Consider the following 16,486-nt stretch of genomic DNA (forward strand, 5'->3'; position numbering starts at 1 on the left):
CCACCGTCATATTCATTTAGTTTATCCCCATCTGTGCATCTATGCACAGAAAAATCCAATAGTAGTTAACAATGCTTTGATTCTCACCCTGTAAGAAAGGAATTTATGGACACAGTACGGTTTTTAATGTTTTTTTCTACCATTGTCAATTTAAGACACACTTACCTGTACCCTTTTTGGTGCAGTTACCATTCAGGATGGCGGTCACAGTTTCTAGGGATTAAAAAGGAAAGAATACAATTGAAAAAGTAAATATTAGTCAAATACCTTTGTTTTTATGCTACAGTGACATAATTAAATTTTTATAATTCTATATAATCTGTTCAGCCCCCCATATTATCTTAATTGCTTGTTAATGTTTCTCTACAGTGATTATCTAACCAAAGGTGTTTCATTTCACACACAAATCATCCAACCAAATTAAATACATAGAAATTACATGTAAAATATAGAGAGCGATTTGAAGGCCATGGAACAGTGGGAAAAAATACAATATTTTCCGTAATGGCTTAAAATAGAGGTGTTACTCAGACCCCCCAGGATATAGCGGCATGGATTAGCAAATTTAGCGGCACAAATATGGAAATTTAGCGGCACAAATATTGAAATTTAGCAGCATTTTTGCGGCACTTTAGTTTACTCATAATCATTCATTTTCAGCCTGAAATCAATGGAAGCTGTTTTAGCAGAGTATTCCACTTTGAAATAGGCATGTTTAAAGTGTCTGCAGCTCTACGGAAGCACAGCTCCAGTCCTAACCTTGTGGGAGTGTGCTGTATTTCTCCCTGGGATGTTCTAGTGCCCATGTATGCACCCCTGTCGGGCATCGCTGCCTACGGATCCGAGAGGCAGGACACCTCTTCCTCAGGTACCCTCTTTTGCCAATTGTGGGTGCCAATGATGCCCGCAACATTGGTAGCAACATAATATATATTTTTTTTAATTTGCTGCAAAGATATTGGTAACAGATGACAAATGTGACAGTAAATCCCTTCTAGGTTACTCAATTGGTTACATAGAGGTTGCATTTTAAAATATCTTACAGGGTTAAGATACCTGTTGGAGAGACCATTGTGTGCCCTGCAATTTTAAGGGGATTTTAATAGAGGTAAGATAACTTTTGCTCCCAGCTGAATGTTGAAATAAGAAAGACCTCCTACTGCCTGCACGTTGCTGCACCCAGCCGAATACAAACAACTTGCAGGCGCTGCTGAATTATCAGACACCAGGACAAATTCAGCATTTTTCTCAGAGAAATTAGCTGGCGGAAGTGAGATCAGGTGGGTTTCCCCTACTTTCCAGCACTGGTTGCCATCTCCAAAGAAATTGATAGTTCATGTTGCCCGATAATTGTAGTTTTCTTGTTGGTTACGTTGAACAGTGCATTCTGCACAGACAGGAAACCTTTCGTCATGCAGCAACAAGGTTCAATGGCCACCGCCCGTCTTCCCTTTCCTTGGAATTTTGTGAGCATGAGTATTGACACCCTGGTGCTTGCAAAGGCCTATCCAATAAGGTACACGTACTACATCGCAGACAGCTGTACTGTAAACAGACCTACAATAATTCTGTTATTTTCATTTCAATCGTTGACTCCTTCCTTCTCTCTCTCTTCGTTTTCTTGCTGTTCTGTTATATTTCTCAATCTTTGTCGCTCCTCTTCCTTTACTCTGTTTTCATTGCCCCTTCCCTTTCTCTTCTCTTTATTTCCTACCTCCCCTTTCTCTTTTCTCGTTTTCAGTTTTGTTCTTGCTTCCTTCACTTCTCATCCCTGTAATTCCCACTCCAGGGTTTCTTATCATTCTCTTTCAAATGCTCTTTCCTCCTTACTTGCTCTGTTCTCTTCTTCGTTGTTTTTTCTCTGGTTTTCACTCCAATTTTCTTCCTCGGTTCTTTTCAGTGCACGGCTCTTCCTTTCATGCCTTTCCCTCCTGCTTTCAGTTTGTCCTTCCTGCCTCTCTGACGCATTCACTTCCCGCACTTCTCCTTTGTCTTCCCATCTCTTCTATCTTTCTGGTTTATATTCCATCTCCCAACTTCTCCTTCTCTTTTCCCCCCTCCCCCACTTCAGCTCTCAAGCTCTCACCACCCCCCTCTATTTCATTCTCCTCGCATCTCTGTTCTCCTGTCCCACCGCTCTCTACCTTTGTTCAAACTGCTCATCACCCCACAATTCATCACCGACGATACTCCCAACCAGATTCCCCCTCTCTCAATTAGACTATTTCTTTGCCTTGCGTCCACACTCACCTCCTACGCTCTGGCATCTCATACCGTCCTCAGTGAATGCACTCTTTTCCTCCCTCTTCCCAGCTGTTAATTCACCGAATCAGCTGCACCCACTCTCGCTTTTAAACCCTCGCGCTCCTAGCCCTCGCGCTACCTGCTTCCAAACCACGTGACTAACCTGCTTTTAAAGTTACGAGCACTATACGCCATTACTCAACCTAACTACTCTCTCTCACATAATGCACCTTCCCCGTCACGCTACGTGACCCAATTTACTTATCTTCTAGACCTTGGGTGAAAATCCTCAAGAAACTATCCTTACATAGCCCCTTCTCTGCACTCATCGTGACTTAAGCATGTGAATGAATAAAATGGCCTCAATGTTAAAAACCGAAATGGAAAATGTACTACTATAGTGCCTGAAAAATACAATATTTGTGATAACAAAAAATTAGATTAGATTCACCCCATGTACAACGTGCTGACAATGACAATACGTGCACAAAAGAATATAACAATGTGAACCCACACTACCAACAACCCTATGCAAATGTTTTCACTGTCTGTCGTAAATGTCCAAGCCTTCTTGTTGATTAAACTTCATTTCTCCTGTCTCCGCGGTGGCAAATAATTATTCATCGCTCTGTGCGGCGATAAATTGCTAAGCACAAAAACATGTTAGAGCGTGCACTCCTTCCCTTTTGCTTATTGTCCAAGCTTCACAAACTGTCTGCACGCACTAAAGTTTTTCTACACATATTGACATTGCAGACAGCTGTCAGCACAGACACCTAAAAGTGGCCTCCTCCCAAGAGCTGCCCAACCGTCCAAATTTCGCGGGCAGTTTTGTAAAAATCGCGGCATTTTTACAAAACTGCCGATTTCGCGATTTTTTTGCAAATCGCGAAATCGCGAAATCCTGGAGGGTCTGGTTACTGTGCTGCTCATATTACATGAAAAAGACAGACATGCTCCAGTGGAGCACATAAGTCTGCCATCCACCGACGACATCAGGACCCTGCTAGACAACGGGGAGACCGCAGCACTCATCCTCCTAGACCTCTCCGCCGCCTTCGACACCGTCTGCTACCACACACTACGCGCACTCCTCCACGCCGCAGGGATCCGACACAAGGCTCTGGAATAGACCACCTCCTTCCTCTCTGGCAGAACCCAGAGCGTCCGCTTCCCCACGTTCCGTTCCAAAGCCTCCAAGATCATCTGCGGCGTACCCCAGGGATCCTCCCTCAGCCCGACCCTGTTCAACATTTACATGGCCCCGCTCGCACACGTCGCCCGACAGCACGACCTAAACATATTCTCCTACGCCGATGACACTCAACTGATCCTCTCCCTCACCAAGGACCCCATCACCGCCAAAGCCAATCTCCACGAAGGAATGAAGGCCGTCGCCGACTGGATGAAGATCAGCCGTCTGAAGCTGAATTCGGACAAGGCGGAGGTCCTCATCCTCGGCTCCAACCCATCAGCCTGCGACGACTCCTGGTGGCCAACGACACTGGGGGCAGCCCCGACCCCCACCGACCATGCACGCAACCTGGGAATCATCCCCGACTCAACGCTCTCAATGACCAAGCAAGTCAACGCCGTCTCCTCCTCCTGCTTCAACAACCTCCGCATGCTCTGCAAGATCTACAGATGGATCCCGAAAGATACAAGAAAGACAGTCACCCAGGCCCTCGTCAGCAGTAGACTCGACTACGGAAACGCCCTCTACGCAGGAGCCCCGACCAAGCTCATCAATCGACTACAACGCATCCAAAACGCCTTGGCACGACTGATCCTCGATGTATCACAACATGGCCACATCACCCCCCACCTAAGAAACCTGCACTGGCTCCCTGTCAACAAGAGGATATCCTTCAAGCTCCTCATCCACGCACACAAGGCACTCCACAAGACCGGCCCAGCCTACCTCAACAGGCGGCTCTCCTTCTACACCTCCAACCGCCAGCTACGCTCTGCCGACCTCTCACTCGCCACCGTCCCGCGCATCCGAAAAACAACCACCGGCGGGAGATCCTTCTACCACCTCGCGGCCAAGACATGGAACACCCTCCCACTGAGCCTACGACAGACCCAAGACCTGCTGTCCTTCAGGAGGATACTGAAGACCTGGCTGTTCGATCAGTAGCGGCCCTACTTCCCCCCCCCCAGCACCCCAGCGCCTGGAGACCCTCGCGGGTATGTAGTGTGCTTAACAAATGACTGATTGATTGATTGATTGATTGACCAGAGTTCCACCTTTACCATATATCCCTCTACATGCAAGGATGCTATTATTGAAGGATCTTAGTAACTATACTAGAGCAGAATGACTGCCCCAGTATGGGCGGAAACGGTTGGCAAAGAATTCTACTTTTTTAAATAAAATGTATTGGGATGCAGGGAGATAAAAGTTTTTTCCTATGATAACAGCATGGTGATGGAGCAGGGTTTTCTCAAAATTAAGCATGCTCGGATTAACTCCCCCATAATACCTACTAACGGTGCGGTAAAGACTAACACACAAAAACATAATGAAACACGTGGGAAACTGCTTTACGCATGCATGCATTAACGTAAAATAGTGCATGAAAGAACTAAACTGTATTTACATTGTGCTTTGAAAGAAACGAGAAATAATCCTTGACTAGGCCGCATCTTGCTTTAAAAATAATAAACAATGCAGTTTTTGCCGTGAGCTTCTGCTATGAAAACATTACCAGAGAATAGTGCAAAGGTGGGTGGTAAACAGTGAAAAGTGCAGTATCATGTAATTAATGAATGCTTATGTTTTATTTGCTATAGTGGGCCAAAATGTGCCTCAATTATTCTTAAATTGACCTGATAGATGAAAAGTGAGCATGAATGTTTCGCCAAAAAGTCAGACAGAAGCGCTGAGCGCTGCAGAGGAAGAATAAAAGTTCAATGTTATTCAGCTCGAAGTGCATTGTTTGCCTGCCAAAAGATGTGACTGGCCGTGGTATTCAAGACTTCTTCCGCGGACGTAGCTGAGAAATATATGAGAATTAATGTGAAAGTATTGAGTATTGAATTAAACAAACAAGTCAAATATGATGTAATGAGAGAGGGTATTGAACAATGAGTTTACAGACCACCTCCCAAATCCACCAATGAGCTGTAGAATTTCAAAAATTGTTTCAACTGATGTGGGACGGACATTTAGGTTTTACGGTATAACTGGGGTGCCTTTGGGGGTGTGGTTTAGAGCTGATGGTGAGATCGTCGACAGGAGAGAGGAGAGCAGAGAGGGGTTATGCGCTGCTGTTCGTCGATTTGGCCTAGCTGTTCCTGTCCTTGTCCGGTTTCCTGTCACTGAAGTCTTAGTTCCCGGACTCTATTTCAGGGGACCCCACTACTTTCTTGGCCAGGGGCGTGGTATTTCACTGATTCTACCGGTTAGTATTTTCCTTCTTGCTCGTACTTTGCATAATTATTTGCATATGTTTTTTTGTCTCTGAAAACTTATGTCTCTTCATCTATCCACTCCACCATAAGTGTATTGTTTCACATTATTTTGCTGAAACTTTTACCTCTTCTTCTATCCACTCCTTCATATGCATATCGTTAATTGAATGATGAGTTTGACACTCTTTGCATTTGCTGATGTTTTCTCTCCCTCTTGTGAATTTCATTGATCGCATTTGTAACCGTATGCAATGAGCATTTTATTATTCATCTGAGATAAACTTTATTAATCTTATTGAGAGTCTGTCATTATTTAGCTAACTAAATAGTTAGTTAGATAGTACTATCATTACCATCAACTATTTAACAAATTGGTCCGTCGACCAAGAGGAAACAGAGTTGATGTATTGGTTTAGTTATGTATCTAGAGATGTCAAACATGAATCTTTGAAGGAAACTAATTTGATGTCATTAAAACTTTACCCCCAGCGCAACAGGGATTTGGGTGAATGTGTATGGGCCATTTGTATGTTACCGAGTATTGATCCCTGATTAGGTGTTGCGCTGGATCAATGGTTCAAAGAGAAAACGTGGAGATTAAGTTATCCCTTGTAACTGAGCTGCTAGACAACATTACTTGCATCAATGTTGATTTTAAATGTATTTGCATATGTCTAGCTTTTAGTTTTACAAGATAAAATTTCTGTTACACCATTCAATGCTATGATAGACTTTGAAAATATCATTGAGGTATGAAACTCTTGCATAAACGTATGAATCGAATTCCCTTTTCACAGTCTAGTTGCAGCATTATTACTCTACGTCACTAATGTGTGCAGTCGTGACATCACAATGACTGCCCTGAGAGCCAGTGGATAGTCAGCAGCCAAAGAAAAAGTGATCTTTTGAGCAGAAAACCCACTGCCACAGAAGAAAGAAAGGCAAGACCAACTCTTCAGCCTCCTTTACTCTGACCATTACATTTTTGAAAATGTTCACAAAGTGTCTGAGAAGGAGTTATGCATGGTCATACATATAATTACTGCATGGCTGGAGATAGGTTCAGGAGGATAATTTGTGCCTCGCAGACATTCTAAGCGGAACTGCTACTGCTGATAGGTATTTACTTCAAAATACTAAAAATATGTTTCTACAAAAAACTTAAAGGTGCAAAGTGTGGTATTTTTTTTTGCAGTACAGTTGATAATGCATTTATTATACCTGCAAAAGAATGAGCTCCTCCATCAGAAAAGCAAGTCAGGTGGAAGGTGCCCATTCAACCATGGGACACAACGTTATCCCAGATCTGCAGGACCCTATGAAGCTGTATAGCTGTTGGGTTTATTCCTTTATCTGCTCAAGGGTGCTGCTAGTCTCCTGGGGCTAAACCTGCTCTTTGGCACGTGCACAATTCCATCCTTCGAGCTTTGCATTACCTGCTGCACACTATTCATCGTTTCTTGACAAATGGATAGTCCATGATTTTAATTGAATTGCGTCTTGGAGGTGCTTGTCATGAAAGGTGTGTTTATGCGGGTGATTTGATCTCAGCCAAAGTGAGTGACTTCATTTGGAGCTTTTGTTTTATTGAATCCAAAACACAAATGTCCTAAAACCTTGCTTGCTCTTATATACTGATTTATGTTGGAAAGTATGGGTTGTTAATGGTCTGGGAAATGCATGTTTCTTATTAAATGTTTGGAATATTTGTGACAGAGCTACAGGCTTCTGATCATTACACCTTACATTTTAAAGCTGGACACTGTAAATGAAAATGCAAAATGGACAATTTATTGAAATGAGTTTGTTAACAGGATTTGCTGCAAGAAATAAGTAGGCGTTCTATCAGCCCATGAATCTTTACTGTTAATCATGTTGGTATGGTCCTGGAATACTGAGTTAAAATATCTTACTAAAGAAATGTTACAGACAAAATATCAGCAAGTGAAAAACTGATAATGTAAGAATATATATCTATGTATAGGTGTAATGGACTCTGTGTGCACTTTGAGGAAGTACTTCTAAACATCTTCAAGATACTTAAGAAAATTAAAACTATACTTACAGTGTAAACTCACCAACACAATATTTTGGTTATCCAAATATTTATTATGATATTTGTAGCACAGTATGTTTGTAGTTGATAGCCTGATACACAACGATCTCTTTGATTAGTTGCTGTTAGGTGTGCCCAATGGGGGAGTCAGTGGTGGCTACACAATATGGATGCATAGAACAAAAAAACCTGCAGAGAGTCTGAGGTGATCGTAAGTCTATCCCTCCTGCATGCATCGAACAACACTCTGACATTGCTTTTTTTTTTTACAGAGTTTGGAACTGTGATCCTCAAATGCTGCTATAGCAAAGTATAACCATGTGTTTAATCCAAAATTAACCATGTACCCCTGAAAGAGTCTTGCTGTGGTCATGACCATGCTTAGTATCCCGCCAAAAGAGAACAAACCTTCACACACTACTCTACTGTTAAATATCAGAATATCAGGAACAGAAATATAATACTACAAGAATAGTTGTAGCAAAAATATGGACAGCCAACATATCATGGCAGTAAGTATATATCAGTAAGAATAGATTAACTATTCTTAATCAGAATATTTGAACATGTTTAGAAGCATATACCTATACCTATAACTATACCTACCTACTGGCAATTGCCAGTAGGTAGTTATAGTTAGGATATAGTTAGGATCTAGTTTCTATTGACGCAGTTTTCAAAAAGATTAGCGAGACGGCGAAGAAGAGGAAGAGGCCAGCCCGGGGACGCAGCAGTTCAGGTAAGTGGTTTAAAATACATTTTTTATTAATGTTTAATTACTTTTTATAATGGGGTGGAGGCGGGTGGTGGAACGGAGCAGAGCGGAGTTCCATGGAGTTTCTTTGCAACTCCATGGACCTTCACGTAGCCCCGCTATGCACACTACGCCCGGGGTTAGTTAGAAGCCAACTTGGGACTTGGACTTGGCTGAGTCTGAAGAAAAAACATAAAAAAGTGAAGAGGACAGGGTAGCAATACCCTGACCCCTAGGTCCGGTGGTTGGGTCCCCAATTTTCTTTTTCAATTGAGCGGCAACATCGCAGAAGATACATGAATCCGCAGCAAAGTTGAAAAACAAAGGTCCGGTCTCCCAAGCTTGCATTTCTTTTGCACCGGGTGCACAAGGTCCCAGTGAAAATATATTTTATATACAACCACTGTGGCCCGGCCAATATACTATAAGGGAAGGACAGCTACATGCTGCCCCCCCTCGGTCCGCGTTCAGCCCCGGTGACCCCATCCCCGGGACCCAGCTGTGCAATGAAAAGGGTGCAGGGCAAAGCAGCCCACCACCCCAGAGCCATTAATGGCCATGGGGACCCCATCCCCCAGGGCCGGTCTCCTGCTATGCCCCAAGGTGCCCACCCCAGGGGCATAGAGTGTTTGCTCTCACTTGGTAGGAGCAGTTTTAAAGGTCCCGCCATGCGAGAGCAAACAGTAAGCCGCTCCCACCCACTGGGAGCAGACTTTTTATCTGTTCGCTCTCACTGAGAAGCAGGCAAGAAATATAGAAGGAAAATGTTCTCACGCATACAGGGAGCAGCATTGTTTGCTGCTCCTTGCGTGCTGGAGCAGTGCAATTTGGAGCAATGCCAGTTCCCGCTGGAGGCATGGAACTGCCTGCGGCTGCCAGGGCAATGAGGCTTCCATTGCAGCCCCCAACAACCAGATACAGGGTGCCCTGGGTGGGGCCAGGGCACCCACTATTGACTACCCGGGCCTGGGGAGTGAGGTCCATGGGCTGACTTGGGTCTGCGCTGTGATTGGCCTGGTTCCGGGTATAGAGTATCCAAGGCTAAAATGGGACATGGGATGGGGGCCCTCCTCTCCTTGCGGTGTTGGGAAATGGATTATTAGTAGTGGCTTACCACTAGTAATAAGGCCACAGACACACTAAAAGGATTAGTCAAGGTCTAAATAAGTTTTTCCTTAGTTTAACCCTTAGTAGCTGGCAATGAGCAGGCAGAGGTCACTTAGGAGACAGGTGTGTAAATCATTTAAAAACTCCAATATATTAAATAAGTTAGACACCACACACTCTCAAAACCCAACACTAATCTATAAAAATATATTATATTTGTATGAACAAATAGATATTACAATGACAAAACTCCTATGTAGGGAACAAGAGATATCTTTTCAAATATTAAAAGTAAAACTAGCGTTGGAATCAAATAGCACTCAAAGCATTTATTAAGGTCATGCTGGACAGGGACAAAATCCAAAGTTCAGGCCACCCTTAATGTAACAGTTTTACATGCACTTCCAGAAATGTTTCTTGAAGCAGGAAAGGGGTCCACAGCGCCAGTCAATGGTTCAGATGCTCTGGTTTGCCTCTTGTGGCCTGCGACTATAACTCCCACAATGCACCTGGTCAGCTGATGGAGCTTTTTATAAATGTTGCTCTAAATGTCTCCAAACTTCTCTGTGGACCAACATTTGGACCTGTCTGGTTGACAAACAAAGATTTTTTAACTCTGTGGTGCTTATAGACACATTAGTATTCTTCCATATTTATTTTGTGTTTCTGTGCGTCAAGCGGGGGGCACCCCAGTCCAATGGGATCCAGGGTACCACCCAGATGTATGACTATTTCCTCCAAAGTGTGGTATATTCTTGTCCCAAAAACACTATTCTCTCAAAATCCTACGTGGAGACATTCTCTCCCTTTGAGGTTAGACCAAGCTAAGCCAACCCACTAGTGTGGCTAAAATTCACTAACACTCCCCTTCCATCCAACTCCTTAATCTAATTACAGGGGCTCCTGCTTGGCTGAGGGGTGCAGGATGTGGGGGTTAGCCTGTGATTGACCCAAACTGGTGTTCTCCCTTTGAAGACCAGTTTGGCTACCCCACCCGCTTCCTTCCTTTTGCTCTATCACCTGCAGTCCTCCACCCACATGATAGCTATTGTCTCTCTGACTGGAAATGTTACACCTCATTGAGAGCAGCTTTGGCTCAGCCAGGCAGAGGCTAACCAATCAAGAGAGGGCAGCAGGAAAGCTGGATTTTGGCTCACAGAAAAGAAAGTTTAATAACTTACTTTCTGTAATAGATATTATCAATATAACATTGGCAAGTTGTTGGATTTATCTTTGACACCTTGAAGTAGGGGTGGGCGGAATTTGCGTAGTCACGCTACGCAAAGGTCCGTGAAACGGTAAAAAATCTCCGCGAGCACGCAGTAATTCCGCAAACACGCAGAATTGCTTGTTCGCTAGGCTTTTTTCGTGTTCGCGAACGCTGTTTGCGTGCTCGGGGGGAAATATCTCACGAACACGCATATAATCAGAGCACTAGCTCTGTGTCTGGTAAGCAGAGCCCAGGGCACAATCAGAGTTAGAAATGCAGCACCTAGCAGTCAAAATGGGGGCAAAAACCGTGAGGACACTGCAAACAGGTCCTGTTTTCTCACAGCCGGGTCCCCGGGCATGTGGTTCCCCAGGGCAGAAATTGGCCTGAGAAGGAGTACTGCATGGTCCCCCTCCACTCATTTTAAATTGACTAGGCCCAATGAGATGGAGTACTCATCCTGATGTGGGCCCAGAAAAGGGGGGTTGCATGCCCCCTTTCCAATTTAAAAACATATGGAGTCCTTGGGCATTGGGTCCCATGTGCCGAAATTGGCCTGGGAAAGGGGGCAGCATGCAACCCTCCCATTTAGATTATGGCTGGGAGATGTGGTCCCCGGGGTCGAAAATGAGCTGGGGAAGGGGACCCTCCAAGCATGGCTAAATGCCGTGCATGGGGTCGGGTTGGGTGCCTGTGGGGATGTTGGCCACAGTGCCTGGCCGCAAGATTAATGTTAGGTAATTAAATATTACTTAACTTACAAAAAACTAGAATTTCACTGAAAAACCAAAGGTTACAGGGATGTCTCAGTTAGCAAATAGATTTTAAAAAACATTGGAAATTCACACAAAAAAACAGAGGTTTCAAGGACTTTACAATTAGATCAGATTTTACATGCACAAAACCACAGAAATTCAGCAATTATAGTTAGAGTTATGTCAATAAGTTATAACTTGTGCCGTAAGGTAACTTTAACTGGTGCCCTCGCCATGCACTGCTAATCACACCACAGATTATATCACTCAGGACATCTTCTATGACATCGTTGATAATATCAGTGAAATATTTGCTGTAAAATTATTGATGAGAAAACTGTGCATGACTGGGGTGCATGTTATAGCTACCTTAGTAACATGGGCCTGTGAGTTTGTTCATCATTATCAAATCCAAACAAGAGATCAGTAGAGTTGCCAGACAACTGAGTGTGTTCTGGAAACTGTGTAACCCGAAATTGGAAAAAAATGTCAAGCAAAGTGTTAGAACCGGCGGTCTCTAGTTGGCAGAGGTATACACTTCTGACAAATAGGGACCAACCAACTCTAGTCAGGGCAAGGGGATTACACACTCAGATAACCCCTGCTACCCCCTTGGTAGCTTGGCAGAGCAGACAGGCTTATCTCAGAGGCAGTGTGTTAAGCATTTATGACCACATACAGTAATAAAGTGAATACACTACAGATGGACACGACACAGAAGTTATTATAAAAATAGTATTTTTATATAAGGCTTAGCACAAGACCAAATAACGACAAAAATATACCACAGTCTTAATAAGTACTCTTTGGACGGAAAAATAATAGTTCAAGTAAGGTTTCTTCTTGGCAAATAGTTCTTTAGCAAAGTATTCTTCTGAGCACAGTTCTTTGGCAACAATGTAACCCCCACAGGAGTCACACGACGTCGAGTCTACAGGATTCCCAAGGTTCGGCGTCGACCGCGAGGAGCGCTACGTCGAGCCTGGAGTCGCAACAGACCCCACAAGTACAGTACCTTGAGAAACGAAGGAAACGATGATCCACGGCGTCGAGATGTCGGCGTCGAGGTCGGCGTCGATCGTGCCTCGGAGTCGGGTCAATCCGCAGCGGCGTCGAGGGATGTCGGGCCGGAGCAGCGCTCACGGCGTCGAGAAGGGCGTCGATTCGATGCGATCAGCAGCGGCGTCGGGACGGGGTCGCTTGGAGGTAGAGCCGATACTCACTCCTCACTGGCGTTGATACCGGCGTCGAGACGGGGTCACTTGGAGCCGGGGCCGATACCCACTGCTCACTGGCGTTGCTGCTGGCGTCGAGACTGCAGATTTTCCCTTGTGTACTGGAACCAACACTTTCCAGCAATTCAGCAATTCAGTAGATGGTGAAGTCCTTTGGCCCTGTGACTTCAACAGGAGACTGGCACTCTTCCAGTCCTTGGAGATTTTCTAGCAAGTGTTCAGAGAGTACACACCAAGTTCCTCTCTCCTTGTTCCTTGGCAAAAATAAAGAAGCAGCTTTCAGGTTCCTCCACAGCAAAACAGCACTCTGGCAGAAAGGGGAGGCAAGTCCTTAGATCAGCAGGCTTCTTGTCCTTGGTACAGGTTTCCTTGTCAGAAGTGATCTGAGTTCTTGGTTCAGGGGTCCTTCTCTTATACCCCTTTTTCCCTTTGTTCCCTTTGTCCAAGCAGGGCGATTCCCACCATCTCAGGTTTGTTGTGGGTGTTGCCAGGCAGAGGCACCTGGCCTATTCACTGGGCAGGGCAGAGTCCTCAGCCGCCCAGCAGGAGGCGGAGCCAGTATTGTCCCTGGTAGGAGCAGGGCTATCAGTCGCCCAGCAGGAGGCGGGGCCAGTATTGTGTCAGGCAGGGCAGGCTACTCTTCCCTCACTCTACGTGTAAACGCCCCATTCACCCCACACTGACTCACTCAGACCTCTGGAGCCACCCAGCCCCTGACACACACACCAAACCAGCAGAGACCGGTAGATAGTTGGACAAGAAAATAGCCACTTTCTAAAAGTGCTATTTTCAAACATAGAATTTAAAAACCATCCATCCTAAAGGGTGTGTTATTAAATTCTGAGTTCAGGGATACTAAACTCGACTTGCTACCATGCTCCCTGAGTCAGATAGATTATAATGGAGTTAATAATCAGTCTGCCCAGTCTGGCCTATTGGAGGCAGGTAGCCCTTCAATAGTGAAAAACGAAAATGGCTGTAATTCACTATTAGGTCATGCCACACACATCAGGGCATGACCTACCTTTTACCAACAATGCACCCTGCCCTAGGGCCTACCATAGAGGTGTCTGAAATGTGGCAAAGTGAAGGTTTAGAGACTGGTAAGTAGGTTTCCTTACCAAGTCGATATGGCAGTCGGGGACTGCACGCAGGCGCCGCGGTGGCAGGCCTGAGACACATTTTGCACGCTGCTTCTGTGGGTGGCACAACCCGTGCTGCAAGCCCACCAGCAGCAGTTAACTTACACGCCCTTGGCACGCGCAGTGCACTATACTAGGGTCTGAACAGTAAGTCAACCAAGCCAATCATGGTAACACCAATCAACGTAATAATTTAGCATAGGGAGCACTTGCACTGTGGCACTGATCAGCAGTGGCACAGTGCCCAAAGCAATAATCCAGCAAAAACATCGTAAACAGAGGAGGCAAACAGAAAAAATGGAGGAGAGACTCATGCCAATGATGCCAGGTCTAACACGTGTCCCCTCCAGCTGAAATGTGGGGAGAACTACCCTTCACCCAGGGAGTCCTCATCACTAAGGCGGAAAAATCTGGACAGACCATCAGCATTGGCGTGATCTGTACCAGGGCGGTGTTCCACCGTAAAGTCCATCCCCTGTAGGGAAATGGACCACCTCAACAGCTTTGGGTTCTCACCCCTCATCTGCATTAACCATCTGAGGGGCCTGTGGTCCGTCTGAACCCGGAAGTGAGACCCAAACAAGTAGGGTCTTAGCTTCTTCAGCGCCCAGACCACAGCAAATGCCTCACGCTCTATCGCACTCCACCTTTGTTCCCTGGGAAGTAACCTCCGGCTGATGAAGGCTACAGGTAAGTCTCGGCCCTCCTCATTCATCTGTGCTAGAACAGCCCCCACACCATGCTCTGAAGCGTCCGTCTGGACAATGAATTCTTTTGAAAAGTCGGGTGCCTGGAGGACCGGTGCTGTACACATTGCAGTTTTCAGGGTGTCAAAGGCTTTCTGACAGGCGTCAGTCCAGATCACAAGTCTCGGCTGCTTCCGGGAAGTCAGCGAGGTCAAGGGGTGCACGATGTTGCCATACCCCTTGACAAACCTCCTGTAGTAACCCGTGAGACCCAAGAAGGCTCTCACCTGAGTCTGGGTTTTGGGCGGTTCCCAAGCCAGGATGGTATCTATCTTGGGTTGCAGGGGGGCCACCTTGCCGCTCCCTACTTGGTGCCCCAAGTACACCACTGAACCCTGCCCAATCTGGCACTTACTAGCCTTGATTGTGAGGCCTGCTCTGCGCAGGGCCAACAACACTTCCTGGAGGTGGCGCAAGTGTTCCTCCCAGCTGGCGCTGAACACTGCTATATCGTACAGGTAGGCGGCGCTGAAATCTTCCAGCCCGGCCAATACCTGGTTAACCAACCTCTGGAATGTGGCAGGGGCATTCTTCATCCCAAAGGGCATCACACGGAACTGGTAGTGCCCATCTGGTGTGGAGAATGCAGACCTCTCTTTTGCCCCATCAGTCAAGGCGATCTGCCAGTACCCAGACGTTAGATCAAACGTACTAAGGTACCGGGCAGCCCCCAACCGATCGATGAGCTCATCAGCTCTGGGGATGGGGTGCGCGTCAGTCTTGGTGACCGAATTGAGTCCTCGGTAATCCACACAGAACCGAAGTTCTGGTGAAGCACCAGGCGCTGCAGCCTTTGGGACCAAGACCACTGGGCTGGCCCAAGGACTGCTAGAGGACTCAACCACCCCTAAGGCAAACATCTTGGAGACCTCCTCCTTGATGTATGCTCTGACCTTGTCAGTCACCCTGTAGGCCTTGTGCCTCACAGGAGTGCTGTCCCCGGTGTCCACATCATGGACACACCACTGAGTGACACCAGGGATTAAGGAGAACAGATCAGGGAATTGTACCAACAGATGGCGACAATCTTGCTGCTGCTCAGGGGTCAGTGTGTCAGAGAGGACAACACCATCCACTGACCCATCTTTTTCTTTTGCACACAGGAGGTCAGGAAGAGGCTCACTCTCCTCCTCCATCCCAGCATCTGTGGCAAGGAGCATGCCCACTTCGGACCTTTCTAAGTGGGGCTTTAACCGGTTGACATGCAGGACCCTTAAGGGGTTCCTGGGAGATTTCAAGTCCACCAAGTAGGTGACATCGCTCTTCTTCTCCACAACCTCAAATGGTCCGGTCCACCTGTCCTTGAGCGCACAAGGTTCCACAGGGGCCATGACCCAAACTTTCTGACCAGGTTGAAGCTCAACCAGAGTGGCATTCTGATCGTACCACCGCTTCATCTCTTCCTGGCTGGCCTCCAGATTTGTCTGAGCAAGATCTCTGAAGCGCCGAGTCTGGTTCCTAAAGGCCAGCATGTAACTATATACATCCTGGGGAGGTTTCCTGGGAGATTGCTCCCAGCCTTCTTTAACCAGACTCAAAGGTCCTCTTACCGGGTGACCATACAAAAGCTCAAAGGGGCTGAACCCTAGAGACTTCTGTGGCACCTCACGGTAAGCAAACAGCAGGCATGGCAAGAGGACGTCCCATTTACGCCTCATTGGTTCTTCAAGACCCATGATCATGCCTTTTAGGGTCCGGTTGAATCTCTCAACCAGCCCATTACCTTGAGGGTGGTAAGGAGTGGTAAACTTGTAGGTTACCCCACACTCCTTCCACAGAGACTTCATATAATTCGAAATGAAGTTGGTGCCCCGGTCTGA

At 46.1% G+C, this 16,486-nt stretch overlaps 1 protein-coding gene across 1 annotated transcript in view; it reads right to left on the bottom strand.

Annotated features, from left to right (window-relative positions):
* Positions 1 to 16,486, bottom strand: part of LOC146859227 (uncharacterized) — a 118,596-nt gene that overhangs the window by 38,077 nt on the left and 64,033 nt on the right. The window contains exon 9 of the mRNA XM_085649921.1: positions 166 to 213. Coding sequence (XP_085506047.1) covers positions 166 to 213 — 48 coding nt within the window. The remainder of the gene's footprint in view (positions 1 to 165; positions 214 to 16,486) is intronic.

Source organism: Triturus cristatus, chromosome 3_2 (genome assembly GCF_964204655.1).
Source record: "Triturus cristatus chromosome 3_2, aTriCri1.1, whole genome shotgun sequence".
NCBI lineage: Eukaryota > Metazoa > Chordata > Amphibia > Caudata > Salamandridae > Triturus > Triturus cristatus.